This window comes from Agelaius phoeniceus, chromosome 2 (genome assembly GCF_051311805.1).
Source record: "Agelaius phoeniceus isolate bAgePho1 chromosome 2, bAgePho1.hap1, whole genome shotgun sequence".
NCBI classification, from domain to species: domain Eukaryota; kingdom Metazoa; phylum Chordata; class Aves; order Passeriformes; family Icteridae; genus Agelaius; species Agelaius phoeniceus.
Window position 1 is genome coordinate 5,225,033 of NC_135266.1, and position 21,629 is coordinate 5,246,661.

The 21,629-nt window shown below is 43.0% G+C and overlaps 1 protein-coding gene across 1 annotated transcript; it reads left to right on the top strand.

Moving 5' to 3' along the window:
- Positions 1 to 21,103, top strand: UBASH3A (ubiquitin associated and SH3 domain containing A). Its single transcript, XM_077171497.1, has 12 exons — positions 1 to 121; positions 4,732 to 4,785; positions 6,601 to 6,787; positions 8,310 to 8,508; positions 9,286 to 9,455; positions 11,009 to 11,217; positions 11,981 to 12,107; positions 14,163 to 14,262; positions 15,276 to 15,398; positions 16,122 to 16,214; positions 17,430 to 17,574; positions 20,966 to 21,103. The coding sequence occupies exons 1-12, from the start codon at positions 9 to 11 to the stop codon at positions 21,039 to 21,041; spliced, it is 1,596 nt and encodes a 531-aa protein (XP_077027612.1). The 5' UTR covers positions 1 to 8; the 3' UTR covers positions 21,042 to 21,103.
- The last annotated feature ends 526 nt before the right edge of the window (positions 21,104 to 21,629 follow it).

The window sequence follows — 21,629 nt, forward strand, 5'->3', positions numbered from 1 at the left end:
GGGAGGAGATGGCGGTGGCTGAGGCACAGCTGTACTCAAAGGTGTCCAACAAGCCCCGGGGCAGGGGCACCTCTGCCCTCCTGGAGCCTCTCCTGGCCAAAGGATTCCCGGCTCATCTCGCGTGAGTACTGTGCTCAGCTGCCCCGGCTCTGGCAGGTTTATCCAAGATATGAGGGGTTTGCCATAAAATCTCCATTTAGGCAGCCTGGTTTTCTTGCTCAGGAGATTGGGCTGCTCCTGGGGGTGATGTTCCCATGCAGGGATCTGACCTGTCTTGCTCTGAATTTCATAAGGAAATTCTCATATAGAGTATGATACATGATATATATTCTCATTTATATATTCACATATATAGCGTGTATTGCCCACCCAGCAAAACCAATCTGCTCAATATCCAATAATTTAAAATACTGTGTAAATCTAAATCTATAGTATGATAAATATTCTCATATATATATATATTCTCATATATAGTGTGTATTGCCCACACAGCAAAACCAATCTGCTCAATATCCAATATCTTAAAATACTGTGTAAATCTAAATCTATAGTATGATATATATTCTCTCATATATATATTCTCATATATAGTGTGTATTGCCCACCCAGCAAAACCAATCTGCTCAATATCCAATATTTTAAAACACTGTGTAAATCTAAAGTATTGTGTAAATCTAAATCTACAGTAGGAAATCTATTCTCCTGTATTCTCATATATAATGTGTACTGTCCACACAGCAAAACCGATCTGCTCAAAATCTAATATTTTAAAATACTGTGTAAATCTAAAATATTGTGTAAATCTAAATCTATAGTATGATATATATTCTCACATATATATTCTCATATATAATGTGTATTGCCCATGCAGCAAAACCAATCTGCTCAATATCCAATATTTTAAAATACTGTGTAAACCTAAGGCACAAACCTTTCCACATCCTGAGTTTTGAGAGGCTTCTCAATGAGTTGAGAAGTTGACCATAGTTTTTTCTTGGGATACATTCTCTTTCATTTTTTTCTGCTTATTACTCTCATTATAAGGGAATTAAACATGGGTGTAATCTCTAGCCAAAGGTTTTTCAGGCCTGGCAAAAATCCCCTGCTGAACGGCGTCACTGGAAACTGTTTTTTCTCCTTAAGATGCCCCCTAAGTCCGTCAATTTTTCTTCCTGTCTTGAATCAGGGTCTTGTTCCAAAAATTATGTCCTGCCTAGAAAATGCCATAGTAAAGAATGAGGCTCTATTCTTGGCAAGTCCAATGGATGGGAGAGTGACTGGTGGCAGGTAAACAAGTTAATGCAAAAGAAAAGTGCAGGTCATTCCTCTCCCAAACATCTCCCATGTTGGACAGGCATGTTTTGGGGAGGATTTTCCAATTTCTGGATGGCAAGTAGGGACATTTTTGTTCAAACTGTTCAAAAAATAAATCTTATTATTTAAATATCAAAGAACCACTCATAAAAATATTTTAGAAAGAGCAGTACCTCTGTACCTTTTGAATGAAAATTAAATGAGTGGAAGAGGTTCCATTTGTAAGTGCTGTGTTGTTTTTTGGGAACAGCTGTGGTAGCAAACAGTATCAGACACGATGGGCACAGCTCTCAAGGGAACTGTGAGTCCCTTGTTCCCAGTGATGCACAATGGAATTTTAGCTGAAAATATGGCTCAAAATTTCTTTATTAGTACGGTAACTTCGGTCAGGTCAAAGTAATGGCTACTTTTTGATTTTTTTTCTGTTTTATGTGATGCTTTTCCAATCCCCTTCAAAACACTTTCTGCTGTTACTGAGATGACTTTGTGCTTCCCAGTTCAAAATCAAGAAGCAACAACAGAAATACAGTGCAAATTGATGTAAGATAACAAAATCTCAAAAAGACATTTTAAAAAATTTTATTTCCTATTATTGATCTTAAGACCTTCAAAATTTTGGTTGTATTTTTAAAAAACCTTTTAGCTGTCTCTGTTGTCCCTCAATTAAGCCATGAATGAAAGTACTGAAAAGTTTCTTTTGAGATGTCCTGGCCTGAGAAATATGAGGTGGGGTGGAAGGATTACAAAATTTTCCATGTAGAACCAACAGGCCAAAGCAGCATTTCCCCAATAAACAAAACTCAAATATGTGAAGGTCAAGTCTAGCCTAAGATCAAAAAATTTCCACAAGAAACTGTGCCAGCAGTTTCTGTTTTAGGGAAGAGCCAGCTCATTCTCACTGTAGATGTATTTTTAATCTACTTTCATTACAGATTCTCAATGGTTTGTTCTTCTCTCTATCCGAGAGAAATTGGTACGTGCAGAACTTATTCTTTGCGTTATTTCTCAGTTTTGACTTCTCATCTTGGAAGTGTAGGATTAGTCACACCCCTGGTGCTAAGGGCTCTATAAACCTTGCTGGAAATCATCCTTACTGGAATTTCCTGCTGGAAATCACGTCCTCATGTGTGATGAGACAAAAGGTGGGACGGGTACGGAGAGGAGCACGAGAGAACAACGAGATGGGACTGAGCAGGATGGCAGTTCATGGCCTCAGGTCTCACTTGTCTTATTACATTTAATTTTGAAGGCCTCATTGTAAAGAAAATCTGAAGCCAAGCTCGGTTGTAGCTTCAGAGCTGTTTGCACAGAGCTTGTGCCCAGGGGGGAGAGCAGCATGGCATGAAGTGGTGAAACACTCCCTTGGAGGTGCAGGGAGTGGTTCTGAACCCTGCCATCACTGACGCTGCCACCAGGCACAGGCTGGGAAATGGATTGGTAGAGAATTCTGACAGAAGGCTCTCACAGTGTGCATCTGCATGCAAACCTTGAGACAAGAGATGCTGACTTAGAAATGCCATGGAATAAGACAGATAATGTTGAGAGAGAAATGGAGCTAGAAACAAGTTTCAAAGGATGGCCTTGCAAATAAGACGGGATATTTTAGAGAAGTAGAGCTATGAAAGATGCATTGGAGTAGGACCCACTGTCATGGACACAATTTATGAAAAATCCTTTTGCTAGGATTTTTTCTACTGAGAAGCCTCAGAGGAAAAGAAAAACAATGGTTATCTGCTGCTGTGGAATGCAACAGGTGCATCTGTGATTGGTCTCATGTGGTTGTTTTTAATTAATGGCCAATGACAGTCCGGCTGTCTCCGACTGTCTGGTCAGTCACAAGGTTTTATTATAATTCCATTCCTTTCCTTGCTAGCCTTCTGATGAAATCCTTTCTTCTATTCTTTAGCATAGTTTTAATATATAATTTTCTTTAAATATAATATAAAATAATAAATCAAGCCTTCTGAAACATGGAGTCAAGATTCTCATCTCTTCCCTCATCCTGAAACCCCTGCGAACACCACCACAACCCACGAGGGGTAATTTTAGATGATTGGCTTTGAGGCATTTACAGCATGGTGTGGCAAAAGCTGATAGGCCAAGAAACACTTGTGATGTATTGTAAGTAGGAAATAGTTGGCTTCTGATTGTGATGGTGTGAATTATAACATCTGTATTGTCTCACCCTTCACATGAGACTGAAAATGGAATAGAATTTTTTAAATCACCTCTCAGTTGCCCCATCTCTGGGTGAGAAAAAGGCTTAATCCAACAGCAGAGCAGAAAAGACTGTGTGAGGAGAGGGACAGAAGGAGGGCTCAGAGGAGAGGCAGAAGGTAAAGTTTGAGTGGAAAGGCTCGTGTTTGTCCTCATCCCTGTTGACCCCCACTGAAGAGCCAGCAGTGGCTGCATATAAATGTTATTAACAAGCCCAAGTGTGGCTTTTACACTGAAGAGAGGGCAGAAGACTGGGAGAGAACATAAACCTGAGTCCTGCAGCTCAGAGCACACACTGCTGATGTGTGATGGTGTCATGGGGATGGATGAAGAACAAAAATGGGAGGAGACAACACAACTCAATGCCCTCAGGAGCCAGTGGCCAGAAAAGATGGCCTCAAAAGAGAAGGAAAGACATCAGCAGATCCCAAGAAATTCAGTTGTTTTCTTTCAGTGTCCTCTGTCTCTACTTCCCCTTCATGCTGCTTCTGAGAAGTTTGTAGGGGCATTTCAGGGGTGGAAATGGGGATCATGAATGCAGCTGCTGCTTGAACACTGGAATCCTCCACCCGTTACCCAGTATTTAGGCACAAAGATTTGCTCATGTGAAACCTGAGGCTGGCTTTTTGAAAGCTCTAGTTAGAAAAGGAAACCAAATCCTACCCCAGAGAACGGAAGTTGCATTAACAGAGAGAAATGAGAGATTTTGTCCCTCATCTCTCATTTGCTGGCTTAGATCTGGCTCTCTGCTGGCTCTGGGGGGTCCTCAATCCAGATGTCAAACCCCAATGTAATTTTGCTTAGTTTTAATGTATGGGCTTGGGCCTGGCATCTTGAATAAGCCTCTTTTTGCTATGAACCAAGAGAACCCTGTTCTTACAGTGCTTGGGTGGGTGGTTCATCTAACCCCAAGGAAATTCATACAGTCAGTAAGGCTGCTAAGGAAACACCTCCAGAACACAAAGGAAGGCATCTCATGGGGAGCACAGGTTACCAATCTTCAAGGAATTAGAGACCTGCAGGGAGGAAAAAGCTGTTTGGAAGGCTTCAAGAACAATAACATTTGCTAGGAGAAACCTTCTTGCTAAAGGTCCTGCCTGTGCTGGAAAATAGACTTGATGACCAAAGACACTGAATGCCTTTACTTCATAAAAGTTTTCTTTCAGGAATTCTGAGGAACCAATTTTGTGCTTTTTCTAGGCAAAAAGCTTTGGTTGCTACTGGACAAAAGACAGTAGAAGATGCAGTAAAATGGTAAGTACCTGTAATTTCTAAGGTGTGCCTTCACCTTTAAAGCTGCCTAAAAATCCTTGTTGACGTGCTCGTCCTGTTGCTGAATTTGAAGTTAGGTGCCATAAAAAACAAACCTGAATTTGAGATTTTTTTTTTTTATTTCACTCAGAGAGAGAAATATTTATATTTGTACTTATTCTGGGACACAAGGTAACTTGCAGAAGGTCCAGGTAAATTAAAAACAAGCATCTACTGTTATCAATGGGTCAGTTCATAGGACCAGCTTGTCTGGTCAGAAAATCCTCCTCAGCTTTAAGCCTCCTGAGTGAGAGGAGCAAGGAAAGAGGGAAAATTTTTGTAAACCCCTGACTGCACTTAGAAACACGTGCAGAAACAACAGCTGAAGGGGAACAGAAAGGCCCATCACAAATTAAGGTGAAAGGCTGATGGTCAGAGGGAGGTATTATTACAATTTAAATAACTTCTCAGTTTTGAATGCCACTAAGTTCTCCTCTCTACCAAGACTCTCACAGAGTGAGAGTGTCATTCATGTGCTGATAACTGATTTTTTTTGTTGCTGTTTTAATTCACCTTCACATTAAATACAGTCTTTCCTTGCACTTTCTTTTGTCTTTTCCCCCCCTTTTTTCCTTGGTTCAGTTGTTTTTTCTTTTTTCTTCTATTTTATTTTCTTTTGTAAAAAGCCAGAGGAGGCATTTGAGAATGGCATATTCTTTCCAAATAATTTTTTTCAGGGATGCTGCCACACTTCCCAACAGCCCTTCCCAATCCAACAGCTGCAAAGACAAATATACATTAAATGAAAGACATGGCGAACAATATCATCGCATGGCATATAAATTTCTGACCTTTCCTTGTGTGTTTCTGATTTGTCTTGCTAGCTTTTCTTAGGGCTGAATAAAAAAGGTCATTCTGAGTGGTTTTTTAATCTTCAGCTGGTTTTAATTTTGTCATTCTTCAACATGTTCCACCTATTGCCTTTTTCCTCCTCCAGCTCTCTGTTTCCAGTCATGAAAAAGGGGGGAAAAAACCCCAAACCCTAAAAAAGTTATTTTTAGTTTTCCTTATTTTCCTGAGATTCCCCAGACTTGTACCAAAGCTGTCTGCATCCTAGCATAACACTGTCCCTGCTGCACAGCTGGCTGACACTGACAGGAGTAAAGGCACATGAAAAAATGTAAAGTAGTCAAAAAATAAGCAGAAAAAAATTTCTCAGTTATTTAGTGCTGCAGAGAGAAAATTGAGCTTTAACTTCAGCTTTTCATTTGAAAGAAAATAAAACTGTATTTCCTTTTTGTGATCTCTGTTATAGAGTGTGGTAATGTTCCTCACTTGGGGTCACCAAACGTTGTGGTGTTCACAGGGGTTTCAGGATGAGGGAAGAGATGAGAATCTTGATTCCATGTTTCAGAAGGCTGATTTATTATTTTATGATATATATTATATTAAAAGAAAATGATATATTAAAACTATACTCAAAGAATAGAGAAAGGATTCATCAGAAGGCTAGCTAAGAATAGAAAGGAATGATGATAAAATCTTGTGACTGAGCAGAGAGTCCGAGACAGCTGGACTGTGATTGGCCATTAATTGAAAACAACCACATGAGACCAATCACAGATGCACCTGTTGCATTCCACAGCAGCAGATAACCATTGTTTACATTTCATTTCTGAGACCTCTCAGCTTCTCAGGAGAAAAAGATCCCATCAAAAAGATTTTTCATAAAATATGCCTGTGACAATAGAGGCCTTCAGCCCCAGGAAACCAGAGCGATGCACACACTCACTCTCAGCATTGTACTCTTGATTTCAGGCTGCATTCCCACTGCAATGACCCCTCCCTGGATGACCCAATCCCCCAGGAATATGCCCTGTACTTGTGCCCCCGGGGCCGCCTGCACAGCCGCCTGCAGGACTTCTGGAGGGAGAGCAAGCGCCAGTGCGGCAAGAACAGGGCCCACGAGGTCTTCCCGCACATCACCCTCTGCGACTTCTTCACGGTGAGGCAAGGACAGTGCAGGGGTCGGGTTTCAGCTGGGTGATGTTTGGTGTAACTGGGCCACCTGCTGTTGTCTGACACCACAACTTGTTGGTGATCAAATGACGTGAGCCAGGTCCAGGCACGTTGCTTAATGTCTGAGTGATGCTGAATGTTTGAGTGATGCTGAATGTCTGAGTGATGATTAATGTCTTAGTGATGCTGAATGCCTGAGTGATGATTAATGTCTGAGTGATGATTAATGCCTGAGTGATGCTGAATGTTTGGGTCACAGTTAATGCTTGAGTTGGATGTTTCGGGGTAGCTGGCAGCTGGTACTGGAATCAGATTTATTTCATTTCCTGACCCTTTAATTTGCTTGGTGGCAGTCATCTTGCCTTTTCCATCTTTAAGAAAATCTCTGCCTGCTCAGCACAGTGTTTCAAAGAACATGGTTGTTTCCAGTGCTATTTTGGTAGATCCATCTAGAGCAGCCCTGTGCAGTCCAGCAGCTGTCAGGCTTCCATGTGTCCATTGCTGCATGGATTTAGGATGATAAACCTTCCCATCCAGGGCAGCAGGGACTGCCATCAGCCAGCTGTGCAGCAGGGACAGTATTATCCTAGGATGCAGACAGCTTTGGTACAAGCCTGTGGGAATCTCAGGAAAAGATCTGCCTTCCCTAGAGAGCCCCATCACTGCTATGGTGGTGTGTCCCAAACTTTACTCTTTTTATTGAAGCTGAAGATTTTGTGAAATCTTTTGTGATGTCCAGCATTGGACTGGTCTGGAAAAACTCTGGAGCCTCCTGGGATCCAGTTTTAGCATGTTGACGGTGCAACACATGAACATCAGCTGTGTCTGGGATGTGCTGAAACAGGCTTGGGCTAGAGCAGCTGGACAAAAATTACTTTGTTCATCATGCTTTTATGTTAAACCATTGAGTGCTTCCTTCCCACCAAGGGTGGGTCATCACAACCATGCCAAAAAGTAGAGACAGTGAAAATAAGACTGTTGCAAAATTCTGAGTGGTGCTCTTTGACCATTAAACACAATTCTACAGAACAAAAATCGTTCATAAATAATGAATGCCATGCACTTGGGAGGCATTAAGTTTAAAGGCCTGCCTGGAAGAGATGACTGCATTGCAACCCTCACCTTGCACATCTCAGTAAAGGACTGTAGGGTAACAATAACACAAATTCCTACTTGGAATTGAAGAAGGAAATCATGATCCCTGACTTATTTCAGACTGGTTCCTGCACACCTGACAGATGGTAAAATATTTTGGCTTTTTCCTACCCAAGCTAGATAAACCTTGGGTTGAAGGCTCCATCTCCTGTTATAGAACCAGGACATTGTGCTGATCCAGCTGCCAAATACTGCTGGGTTTAATGCCAGGGATTTCAGGCAAATTCCTAGGTATTTTGTGTTTCTCAGGAAGTTTATAGCCCCACAGTTTTCTGGCAGTGCTGTATGACAGAGGCTGCAACACTGGCTGTGAGCTGGTGGATGAAGCCTGCTCCTCCTCTGTTTTCTTTCAGTGTGAAGACCAGAAAGTGGAATTATTGTACGACGTCTTAAAGAAAGTGGGTGACAGCTTTTCCCAGATCTTTCCACCATCCATTTTCCTAACACTACATGCATCTCCCAGCTACCTTGGCTTCTTCATTGATGACAGCCAGGCAAATGTCCTCAAAGACTTTGCTGTGGCATTCTCAACAGAGGCTTCAGCCCTGGCAGGTAGGACCAACACCAGGGGGAAAATGGGAGGGTTGTAGCACAAATGTGTAGCCACAGTACTGAAAACATTCCCTGTGTCTCCAGGGGAGCTTAGATGATGTTTTCCTGCCAGCTAACAGCTTCTGCTGCTACAGATTTGCAAGCAGAGTGGCCAGAGGAGGATGTTTTAATCTTTGAAGACACAGCACTTTTGCCTAGAAGCTGAAATAATTTTGTGTGCAACTTGGCAGGTGATTGATCAGGATATCTGAGATGGGCAGGGACATAACACATCCCAGATCTCCACCCTCATGGTGCTGTGGCCCAGCTTGAACTCAGAAGAGGAAAGTTATTGGAGAAGACTTCAGCAAAATATTTAATGTATTTTAGAATATACAAATGTTGTAAAGTTTGTAAATGGCCTGGCTGCATCCTTAGGAACAGGGCCCAATTCCTTTTCCAAGGGAAACTGCATCACCAGTGGAGACTGAAGGGGCACAGCCCCACCACAGCTTTGCCTGGGAGAAATGAGTTCAGTACACCTCAGGCTGGGAGAGAAATTCAACATGATCATTTCTTTTCCTCACAGATGAAGCCAGGAAGCAAATCCAGTCCACATTTGTGAATGATTTTGGCATGATCAAAACCATTACACCCTTCAAAACCATTATTCAGTAGATCTGCTCTACCACTAGTTGCTGTGATATTTCCTACATCATGCAGATTGTGTGGGATAAAACAAGAGGAATTTTAAATGACCTTTCTTCCTATGTTGTGCTGTGATTGTTTCATCCCTAGACTGCCACGTGAAGCCCTCCTTGAAGCAGTTCCACCTCACCTTGGCTCACAGGTTTTATCCTCACCACCTGAAGACTTTGGAGCAACTGGCCAAATGCATTAACCCAGGGGAGCCCTGCCAGTGGGTGGCTGCTCTCTATTCACGGGACATGCGTTTTGTGCATTACCAGGTACTGGAACCAGATTTATTTCATCTCCTGAGCCTTTCATTTTCTTTGCTACAGTCTTCTTGCCTTTTTCATCCTTAAGAAAATCTCTGCTTGCTCAGCACAGGGTTTCAAAGAGCATGGTTGTTTCCAGTGCCATTTTGGGCTGAAGAACTGCACTCCTGAATCAGTAGATAACACCTTTATTTTGGCAGATTGCTTGACCTGTATGTCTCAAAATATAATTCCAAACCCCAGGGGAAAAAACCTAATCTTACCATGACATGAGAAAATAAGAGACAAGAAATTGTGATTCTTTAATATTTTCTAGGATTTGCCAGTTTACAGTTTTGCAGCAAAATTCCCTTCAGCAAAATTAGTTTTCTTGATTGTTCAAGCCATGCTGAAAACTGCAGCTGTGAGCAGGGGTCAGTTCTCATTGATGATTTTCTGCTTAGCAGACTCAGTTGAAACCAGTCAACATTCTTTCAGTTCTCATTTCCAAATTTAAATTACAGAATGTTCAAGAGCTTTTTGTCAGATCAGTAAATCGCTTTGTCACAAGTCTCATGTTGGATTTTAGTCACACTCAGGAGACATGCAAGCAATCACAAAAATAGGTCAGATCTATGTTTGCTTGCAAATGTCTGTACCAGTTAGAGGGGGAAAAAAGTATTTTTGTGAAAACCAAGTGCCTGTATTTAAACAGATTGTAAGTGTGGTAGTTCTTCCTTTTCTGTTGGAATCTGAAATGCAGGGAATTCTCTGAACTTTGGGCTTGGAAGCCAAAGTTTAGAATTAAACATAGGACTTTATCTGAGACCTTGGAAAAGGTTTCCAAACTTAGGTGCTAAGAACCTGGCTAAGAATGTGGCTTTATGGTTTAAAGCAGAGACATGTTAAGTTAAGTAGAGGAAAGTTTAGCATTTTAGAGTGTAAGATATAGAAAAATAAAAGTAGTTACAGGGGAAAACAAGAGGTTTAGAATGCAGCACTGTAGGTTTGTGTGTCATAACATGGTTGGCTCAGAAAGCTTACACTGTAGCATGGGTCCATAAGATGAAATATTTAAGGATTGGGTCAAAACCATAAATATCCTTGTTGGCAGTGTCTTATTGGTCAAAAAATCCTTAAAAGGTCTTCTAACTAGGGGTCCTGTGACCTTCTGAACCATGCAGTAAAGATGTGAGCCGAACTCACCCTTCCTGCCTATGTAGAAGAAAAATAAATCACATCATCTAAAAATCTCAGAGGTTCCATCTCAGATTCTTTCCAAAACCCCTACACTTTCCCTCTGCCAAAGTGCCACAGCAGAGCAGGCTGCAGAGAGAGAAACAGAGCTGGTTCCAAAGTGCCACAGCAGAGCAGGCTGCAGAGAGGGAAACAGAGCTGGTTCCAAAGTGCCACAGCAGAGCAGGCTGCAGAGAGGGAAACAGAGCTGGTTCCAAAGTGCCACAGCAGAGCAGGCTGCAGAGAGGGAAACAGAGCTGGTTCTATGTCCGGGATAGGCGAACAACCATCCCCTGAGCAGCTGCAGCCCGGGGCACACCCCCTGACCCTGCTGTGTGTCCCTGCAGAGGCTCAGGGCCCTCTTCCAGTACAAGCCCCAGAACATTGATGAGCTGATGATCAACGCTGGGGACTTGATCTACGTGGATCCCAGGCAGCAGAGCGAGGCCGGCGAGGGCTGGGTGATCGGCACCTCGCACCGCACCGGCTGCAGGGGCTTCCTGCCCGAGAACTACACCGAGAGAGCCCTCGAGTCAGACACCTGGGTCAAGCACAGGTAATGTGGGCTGGGCTTTGCCTTGGCAGCTCCTCCTTGCTGGGAGTCCTGAGGGTCTGGGTGGGATGCTGGGACATGTTCTGAGAGAAAAGAGACAGGACAGAAAGCTGCAGGTTTGAGCACAGAGTTCGTAAGTTCAGCTGCTCCAGGGATGACCCCTGATCACTCTTGAAGAACCTGAACACCCTAATGAATTTTGAAAGAGCACATTCTGCCAGGGTAGGCTCAGCCTTCAGCCTGGCTCTCTGATCTCTTCTTTTTTTTCTCCTCATTTCAAGGGCTTGTAAAGTTAGCTTGAAATGAAACCACACAAAGGTTGCTCCACCACCCACCTTGGCACCACCCTTATCTTGTTGATGTGCCCTGCATCAGAAGGCACCTGTCTGGCTTCCTGCACCTCATTCTGCAGCACAGCTGATGCTGCTTGCAGATTAGAGCTGATTTTTCTAAGCTGGGAAGTTTTGGTGTGCTTCTTGATATCTCAGAGAAAGGGAGGAGGCCACCAGGTAGTTATTTCCTGCTTGAAGGTCCCACTTTGGCAGGGTTACACCCAATATACACCATCAATTCTTCATATTTTAACCTAATTTTTATGGGGCATATTCTAAATGAACAGCAAAGTGATGAGATGGATTGCAAGTGTGCAAAAAATGTTGAATGGAACATGAATCCTGGCTTGCTGGTCCTGTAAACAACATCATGACTCAAAAGTCTCTTCTATTTTTGTGTGTGTGTGTGTATGTTGCTTCCGCTTTTTCTACAGGGAATATGTTTTTGACACAGCTTCAAGATCCTTCACCAAAACAGAAAAGCAACCCAATGTAAAGCCAAATGGGGAAGCCCATAATCTCAGTATGTCAAGGAGTGTAACCAATGTTGTTTCTCTTCAGGTAATTGTTTTTTCCATTTCTCATCTTTGCCACATGCTTAGGCAAATATGCTACTAATTAATGGCATTTAGTAAATTCAGTAGTATCTTCCTTTTCTTCCCTCATATTTTCATGTTTTGTTGTACATTTATACACACTGTTTTATTTATTATATTGTATATTTATATATACATACAAACTCATACTGTATTGTATCATATCTCATAGTTTGGTTTTTTTTATGTATATGATGTATATCACACTTGTCTTTCATAAATCTTTCCCTGTTCCTGTCAGAGTAGCACAACACATGAATTCTCTGCTCAGGTTTTTCTGAGCACAGCCTCAGTGGGTAGGGAGACAAGTCTGACAGGTGAGACACAGGCACAACCTCCCCTGACTTCCACGTGGCTTCAGGCAGAGTAAATAAATCAGAATTAGGCTCACTGTTCACAGCTGCTCTTACATCTGGATTCTGTGGATGTCAGCTTGGAGGTTTCCATGGCCCCAGATAATATTGAAATGTTCATTTTTCTTCTTTATTTTTAGATATGTAGTTAGTGCAGATAACTGCACAGAACAGATAACTGGAGTGGTTCACAGCACTGGTAGGATCACATTTTTCACTCAGGTCCAAAATCTACATGATCAATATTTTCCCATGTCCACTGATCTTCTGGGAGGAAGAGCAAAACGAATAAGGATTCTGATTTTTTCCTACAGCACATTTGCACCTGAGTTGCCTTTTTGGCTCTGTCAGAGATGCCAAAATGCATTTTCAGCACAGACATGCCTCAGAAACCCCTTTAGCTTGCTGTGCTGGGCAATAACCCTGGGCTGGTTTGTGCTAACATCAGAGGAACTGGGGGCACCTTGAGGGAGTTTCCATCCTGGGGCCTCTAGGACAACATCTATATGACTGTAAGAACTTTCTGAACAAGTCACACGTCCTTCCTCTGGCTCTTGGCCTCTCTTATCCAGGTCAGATCTGGGGCAGAGCCAAGGCTTGGCCTGAGAAATGTGTTTTGCAGAAGGGCACATCTCCAGTCTAGAGTTTCCATGGCCTCTGGGTTCCTCTCAAGGAGAAGGGGAAGACCACAAAACCTTGGGTTTATACTCTGATCTTGTGGCTGTTGATGGGTGTTTCGTGGCAGAATTGCAAGTATTTAACAGAATGCATGAACATCAACCTCAAACAACTTCTTAAGAGTTCCCTTCTCTGTTGCTGAAGATGCAGAGCACTTAATTCAGTCCTGCAGCAGTAACACTGTTTTAAAGTTTTAAAACCTTTGACCTGTTTCTCCTTATCTTCTTCTCATTTGTATTTAATGTGCATTGTATACTAACCTCAAACTACTTCAAGTTTATTTGTAATTCCATGCAGACTGAGTAAAAAAGTGGCCTTGTAGGAGATCTGGGTTCACTGTTGATTTGGCCACACAAATGAAATTGTAGGAACAGTATTTTCACTAGGAAAAGAAGGAGAAGCTTGGTGTTAGTCCTGGTGTAGAAAAGGGCATTGCCAGTCAGACCTTAGCTAATTTTCTGCTTTTTGTTTATATCACCCATATGATATAAATTAAAATTATGATTCCTTCCCACACTGAGGTTGAAAGATCTGTTACCAGCACTGCTTTTCACTTGTGCTAACACAGAATTAAAACCTGCAGCCCATGAGGGTCAGGGATGTGACCTTTGATTGGACAAGAGCAAGAGACCTTAAGCCACACGAGGGGAGGTTCAGGCTGGATATCAGGAAGAATTTTTCCACTGAAAGGGTGGTCAAGCATTGAACAGACTTCCCAGGGAGGTGTCGAGTCACCAAACTTGGAAGTGTACAAGAAACATCTGGATGTGACACTCAGTGCTGGTCAGTCAAAGGCTGGACTCAAAAATCCCGAAGGTCTTTTCCAACCTTAATGATTTTATGATTCTCTTTCATTTGCCTTCAGTGGAGAACCAGTCAGGCTTATCAGTGTCCTAAGGACAGGCATCTATTCTGCTGTCTCTTCTCCAGGAATCCAGGCTTTTCCTGCAGGTTGTAGATAACATCCTTATGAAATTCCCTCTTCCCAGAACACTGCCCTGAGGAGAGGGGTGCTGGTGATGAGCCACGGCGAAAGAGTGGATCAGGTCTTTGGCAAGTCTTGGCTTCAGCAGTGCCTGACTGCAGATGGTGAGTAAGGGAACAGGAGGATCTTCAAAAGCCAGGACCAAACCCAATTAACCCCAGGAATGGGTAGAGGAGATTCAATCTTTGTGTAAATGATAACAGTGCAGGTCAGGCATAGCGCTGCTTCAACCTGCACATAACCAGGTCACGGTGTCCTAAAGTCCATCGTGTTTATGCTCCCTACATTCTGCAGATAAACAAAGCTCTTGTGCTGCTGATGGAAGTGTGTCTCACTGTGCATGAACAAATCACAGGAGCACCCTCATCACCTCTCATTAGGTGGTTCTTGTCAGACCCCTCCACCTTTCTGGGCCTGGGTCAGAACTGTGGGCTCTTGATCAGAGTCTCACACTACATCACTAGTCTAACCTGGGCAATCTGTGGTGGAAATGAAATGCCAGCACTGACCTAAATAAAAATCTGAATTTCCTCTCTCTCTCAAAAAATAAAAATAAAAAGGTATGTTTTCAGGTGAAGAAAACTGACCCAAAACAGGGAAATGTGTGTCAGGAGGAGGAGGGGAACAAGAAGGTGGGTGTTCAAAAGTGAGAGGCTTGTGCTGAAAGTCTGCCTTGCTATGCTGGAGACTTCCCATCTTTAAGGCATGGAATTCACACCAGATAAGGAGAGTGGTGTATATATATACCATATAGCTGTGTAATCAATAATCAATTGTTTTCATTTTGATTCAGTGGAAATGGGGTTTTTTCAGTGATTTTGGCAACTGTAAAAAAAATACAGATAAGGAGTCAATTTTTGTTTGTCTTGAGTCCCACAAAGCCAAATTCTCCTGATTTCCTGTTCTTCCTCTCCTCCTCCTCATTTGCTCCTTCTCAGTTTGAAGAAGAGGGGCTGTTCTCTTAGGACAGATGATTTTCCAAGCCAGTGTTTTGATCTTAAAATAAGGTAATAGCACTGGCTGTTGTTCATCAGTGAGACACTGACTGTCTGTAAAACAAACACACCACAGCTGCTGCCTCCCTTGTGCCACAGCAAAACGTCCTGCCTTGTTTCAGGGAAATACTACAGAGCAGATCTGAACTTTCCCCCTTCCCTGCCGAGGCAGAAAGACAGCATGAAGCAGTTTGAATGTGATCCTCCTTTATCTTGCTGTGGTATTTTCCAGTCAAGGCTTATAGGTAAGCTGGGTATTATCCTCCTGCAAATGTAAGGGTTTGGGAAGCAGGCTGTCATCATCTGCCAAAGCTCATGCTGGCCTTGCAACAGAAAAATTTCCTGTCAGCACTGAATTAAGGCCACAATTCTCTGTGGGCAACCACTGCAATATCTTCTTAAAAAGTAAAACAGAGAACACAGCTGATTACTTGTCTTTGAGATCCCCTCTGCTGGTTCCTGGAAGAAATCAGAACATGCCCTGTGCCCTGCTGCTTGTCTGCAAGGGGTGAATGGGAGTGAAGGGGCTGGCCAAAGGGAGCAGCTCCATGGTCAGCAGAGTGTGGTCACCTTGCTGCAGGAGGATGGGTGCTGTGGGTTAGGCTGACTCAATTCACTCACCAGATTGTGCTCCCTGGGCAAGAGGCATGACTGTGACAGTGCTGGTCTCCTGCAATTGCTTGCCCCTGATGGTTCACATTTATGGACACAGCCACATGCCTAACTGCTGTTTGCAGATTTGGGGTGAATCTTCTGTAATTATCTTTCCAGCACTCATTTTAGAATTGATGTTTCCACCAGAATGAGCTTTCTAATGAGCTCAATCAGCAGATAGTGAGAAAAAAGTGAATGGAAAGGGACTGTCAATATATGCCACGTGGATGAAATTTTTAAAGTTCTGAGGGTTTTTTTGCAGAAAGTGTTTTGTAGTAATCTCTCATCTGTCACACTTTGCTGTTGCCATCCAGGGGAAGCTCTGCTGGACCAGGAGGTGACAGTCAGCTACGTGTACTCGTCCCCTGCCCTGCGCTGCGTGCAGACAGCTCAGCATGTACTGCAGGGTAAGGCAGCAAAACCTGCCAGGTGCTTCTGCCACACTGCAAACATCTTCACCAAACCTCTCTGAAGCCTCTGACATCAGCAATTAAGGGAGATGCTCAACTTTGTGGTTGTTTGTGGTTTTCTTTAAGCAGGCAACACGAGGTGGTTTTGACTGCTGGTAAGGCAGGCAGCAACAAACCTGCTGGTGTGTGTGTGTGTGTGCATTCTGTGGGATGTATCAGAGTAACTCTGGGCTTTCCTGGTTAGAATGGACCTGCTGGTGTGTGTGTGCATTCTGTGGGATATATCAGAGTAACTCTGGGCTTTCCTAGTTAGAGTGGACCTGCTGGTGTGTGTGTGCATTCTGTGGGATTTATCCCAGTAACTCTGGGCTTTCCTGGTTAGAGTGGACCTGCTGGTGTGTGTGTGTGTGCATTCTGTGGGATGTATCAGAGTAACTCTGGGCTTTCCTAGTTAGACTGCAATCTAATGTTATATAAAAGAGGTGTTTCATATCTGCTGGAATTCAACATAAGTAGCTGCTCATCCAATCACCACTGCCATGTCTTCCAGAAGATGTTTTGACCCAAATATCAGATGTTTCCAGAGCTCTGAAGGAACTGATTGTGAATCAGGGAAGACTGCTTCCATGCTTCCTTTTGCAAGCCAAACTATTTTAATCCTTCATATTGCAGAACATCTTTCCCTTCCTTTCCTCTCCCTCTCTTCTTTTTTCATCTCCTGTTCCTTTCAGCAAGTTCACACTTCATTGCCATGTTTACATCAGAATGCATTCACTGCCATGGAGTAACCTGTCTTGAGAATACTCAAAATATTTCTTTTGACAAGAGAATTCCATTTCTAATACTGGACAATTTGGACAGTTTACTGCCCCACTGATGGCAAATTTACTGAGGAACATTGGGCAAAATGCCAGATAAAAATGGTAAAAATATTTCCTGTCTGAAGTTTTGCAAAAACTGAGTTTTTCCCCTCTAGCAGAGCATCACAAGAGAGCTTCAAAAATTATGATTATGATAATGATGATAATAATTTGCAGTCCCTTTATGTTAGTCATACAATAATATAATGGTGGCTTCCTTTAATCAGTTGGTTACTAATAAGTAATTAATTTTCATTAATGAAAGTATAACAGCAAACAAGGCAGAATGTATAGCCTGAATGTAGCACTTCGAGTGTACCTTTCTCCCAAGATCTATTTCTTGTTCTTGCAGGGCTTAAATTAAATCAAAAAGTCAGAATCAGGGTGGAACCAGGACTGTTTGAATGGACCAAGTGGGAAGCAAGCAGAGCAATCCCTAAATTCATGACTGTGGCAGAACTGGTGGAGGCATCTTACGACATAGACACCAGTTACAGGTAATTGTGTCTGGCTGATAAAGCTGTGGGGTTTTCCCTGAGATGTCTTGTCCTTTCATGTGTCACAAATCATTGCAAACACTGCAAAGATGGGGTGATTCTGATCTAATTCAGATCAAAATAGGATATAGAAATCAGATATGCTGTCACCAGCACATGGGTGCACTAGCACAAATGTCTTGTGCATGGGACCAGCCCTCCTCTGGTGTTGCCTTGACATTATGGGCATTAATGTCAGGTCTCAGTAGCTTTGCTTTTGTCTTTGGTTCATGTGAGAAACACTTTGGAAATGTGAAGAATAACCTGATTTTCAGTGACAAAGAAATGTGACATTATATAAGGTCAGTCAGCCCTTGGCTGAGGGTCTGCAGGGCAGCAGCAAGAGGTTTTGGGGACAGGCAAGATAAGAGCATTTCACTTTAATTGATGTTTCTGGCATCATTTTAAGTTGCTCAAAGATTAATACTGTGCTCAGCAAGGACTTTTTGGAGCCCTCATAACTTGGCAGGGTGAGGGTCGATGCCGTTTCGGAGCTCTTGCAAACCACAGCCTGGCAGGAAATGATAAACCTCCAGTTCAGTCTAACTCCTCATCTTGTTCACAAACCAGGCTGCTCAGTGCTTGCAGTGCACAGCCAGATCCAGGAAATTACTCAGCTGTCTCTGGGATTTCCCACATATTCAAGAAACAGGGAAAGGAAGCATCTAATTTCTTAACACATTCCTTACAGCCAAGGATGTGTCTTTGTTTCAGACTGCATAAAGTCTCCAAAGTCCTTATTTTTTGGAGCACAGGTTTTTCTGGTGTGTTCTTCACTAACAGGCTGTATTCTCTAGGGGGTTTTTTTGGTCCAAAATCACTTGCCTCAAAAGAAACTGTGCAAATGCACAGCAGTGGGAGGTTCAGAGGGGAATCTCTAAGGCAATGTTACCTACAGTGTTGAGGCCCCTCACAGCTCACTCAGGTCCAGGCAAAAACAGGGGGGATGAACTATAAACTTCCACATAGAATGCCAATTTCTTCCCATCACATGCAGGGCTAAAAAATCCTTGGGTGCCAGCTGTTACCAATGAGTGAGATCACTTAAAGGATCATCAGCAAAGGGTATCAGTAAAAAACAGATATAATATTAAGCGCCAGCACAACAAAATTCATTGGCAAGGTTCACCCTACTACTGAGCTCGTGGGACAGCAGGGTCTGGTTTTACCAATTCAAGCCCTGCAAAAGCTGTCCATCACCCAAGCCCCACCAGACATCTGAGGCTGCCCTGATTCACAGCAGTGTGAAGGTCTGGCTCTTAGTTTTTTTGGGTGCTTGAAAAGCCTTGGTATATAAATGAAAGAATGCCTGGTCTCAGCAGAAGTGCTCAGATATTTTGGAGTGAGGCATTGTGATTTCTGTCCCTGGAAACACCTTTTTTTTAAACTCTAGCAGTGGAAGTCTTTACTATCCATTTGGCCAGCATTGCAGATAAGCCTTGTTCATTGTACATTTTTATTTACTTGGTTTATTGAAGAGATTAATGCTGAGGTACCGAATCTTGCAAGCATTCACATCATTGTTGTCTCTCCTGTTTGAACTCAGTCAGGATTAGAAGACCCAGGCAGCTCTGCAGCTCATGTCTGGGCAGTGCTTCTTGCTGGCAGAATTACTCAAAGTTTTCTTAGGTGCAAATCCTGCTTTAAATAATCTCCACTGTAAACTACAAGTTTTATTGAAGCCTGGTTTTCCCTGTATCTGGTGCTTTATGAGCTATGAGACTTAGACATGAAATGGAATGGAAATTACTCAGAGAGAAGCTAATGCTTCAGACAAGCAGAGGTAACAGTGTGTCAGCCAAGGCAGTAGATAAATCTTTTCACTAAGTGCCTTTTTCTCTGGTGTAGTCATTCAATGCTGCCAAGAGTGCATTCATCTTGATTAACATATATTTGTGATTTTATTGTCAGGGGTAACTTCCCACTCTCCTCTCTGGTGCCATCAGAAAGTTATGAAGACTATGTCAGCAGGAGCTCTGCGGTTATCAAACACATCATCAGTGCCTGCCCCTGCAAAGGTAGGGGTCCCAGGTCTTTGAATATTCTGTCAGACCCTTGCAGTAAGAGGAACTGGCAGAGATTTGCCATCAGAAACACATTTAATGTGAGCTGTTGGCACTGCACAGAGCTTAAGGTAGACTCAGTGCTTGCCCTGGGCTACACTGAAGTAACATAAATGCCATTTATGGAATAGAAATGAAAAAAGTGAAATAAAACTGAGACAGTAGAGTACTAAATTGTGAAAGTATATGCTTTTCTTTGTCTTTCTACACCAGGAGGTAGCTCAGCAAAAGATAACATGCTTTTCTGGAAAGCTTTTTTCTCTTTCCCTCACAAATGCCTTCTCTCAGTAGCTGGCATGCTCAACACACCAGATATTTTCTGCCCATCACAACACACTCTGCCACATTATCAAAGAGGTCTGCAAAGATGAACAGCCCCAAAGCCACCTCATCCCCATCTGCTGGTGGAGAACGTGGCAGTGCTGCAGCTCCCTCACTCCCTCACATGGTTCTTTGCTTTTCCTGCTGTGCCAGGTGTCATCCTCATCGTGGGCCACGGCTCCTCCTTGGCATCTCTCACCCGGGCACTCACAGGGCTCCCCAGCAGAGACAGCAGAGACTTTGCCCAGATGGTGCAGAAGGTGAGAGGATTTTATTCCAACAGGAAGCCTTTGGGTTGTTTCATTTTGTTTTCATTGTGTTTTTAATAAGGAGAGTGCTCATGCAGCTAGACATGTGTAACAGCATGCCAGCAGCAGTGACATCAGCTCTCTCCTTCCAAAGGGAGTTGCACACAGTTTTAGCAAAGCGCCGGAGGTAAAGAGAAGGATTTTATTCTGGGGGCTTTGTATGTGACTGGCAGCTAAGTCTTTGGAGAAGATTTTCATCTGGAAAGTCAATGCCATGTAACACCTACAGACAAGAGGCACATTTGGAAACCTCTCCACTTGGAGCTGGTCTCCTTCCTTTCAAAGTGGGAAAAGGAGGCTTTGGGGTGACCTAATTGCAGCCTTCCAGTACCTGAAGGGAGCCTACAAGAAAGAGGGAGAGAAACTTCTCAAGAGCCTGGAGTTACAGGACAAGGGGCAATGGCTTCAAACTGACAGAGAGTAGGTTTAGATGGGATACTAGGAAGAAATTCTTTACTGTGGGGGGGAGGGTGAGGCACAGGAACAGCTTGCCTAGGTAAGAATGTGGAGTGGTGACACAAGTTCAGCTTTCACCCCCGAGGCTTCCAGCCTGGTTTTAGTTCATTTCAGAAGTGACAGAATATCAGGGGCTGCTCTTTTCTGTAGCAAAGCCCCTCCTTCATGTCAAAGCAGTGACCCTGCTGGTAACTTCCTTCTCAGATCCCTGCCCTGGGCATGTGCTTCTGTGAAGAACAGAAAGAGGAGAACAAATGGCAGATGGTCAACCCACCAGTGAAGACATTAACTCATGGAGCAAATGCAGCATTTAACTGGAGAAATACTATCATGGAAGATTAAAAGGCCATCTCTGCCTTTGCAGTTGTCAAAAAGGAGCCAAAGGCAGATTATGGTTCATCACAGTCCAGTGATTCATCCAGAAGACACACAGAGGGTGGGAAATGCCCTCTCTGAGCTGTCAAAGCACAGAAAAACACTTCTGAGTTTGGTGCTCGGATTTTGTTTTTATTTTGGTGACTGAGAAGAATGAACTTGAGAGGTGGGGCTCAACTGAGAAATAAGACTTTTGATGGTGGTGAGAAAAGCACCTTTTAACCTTTCCTGAGCATAAAAATGTTTAATAAATATGGATATATAACTACCTGATTATCAACTCCACTCCACGAGGCACTGAAGTAAACAATGTTCTGTGTTTAAGACTGAACTACATCCAGCAATAATTCCCTTTTTTTTTTCCTTCTTTAGTCACTTGGATATTTTCAGACAACAGAAAAACTGGGACTGAAAAAAGTCAACTCGTACCCAAAGAGGAGACCAGCTCTAGCCAAAGCCACTGTGTTTCCTGTTCACTCCATCAGTTCTGTGA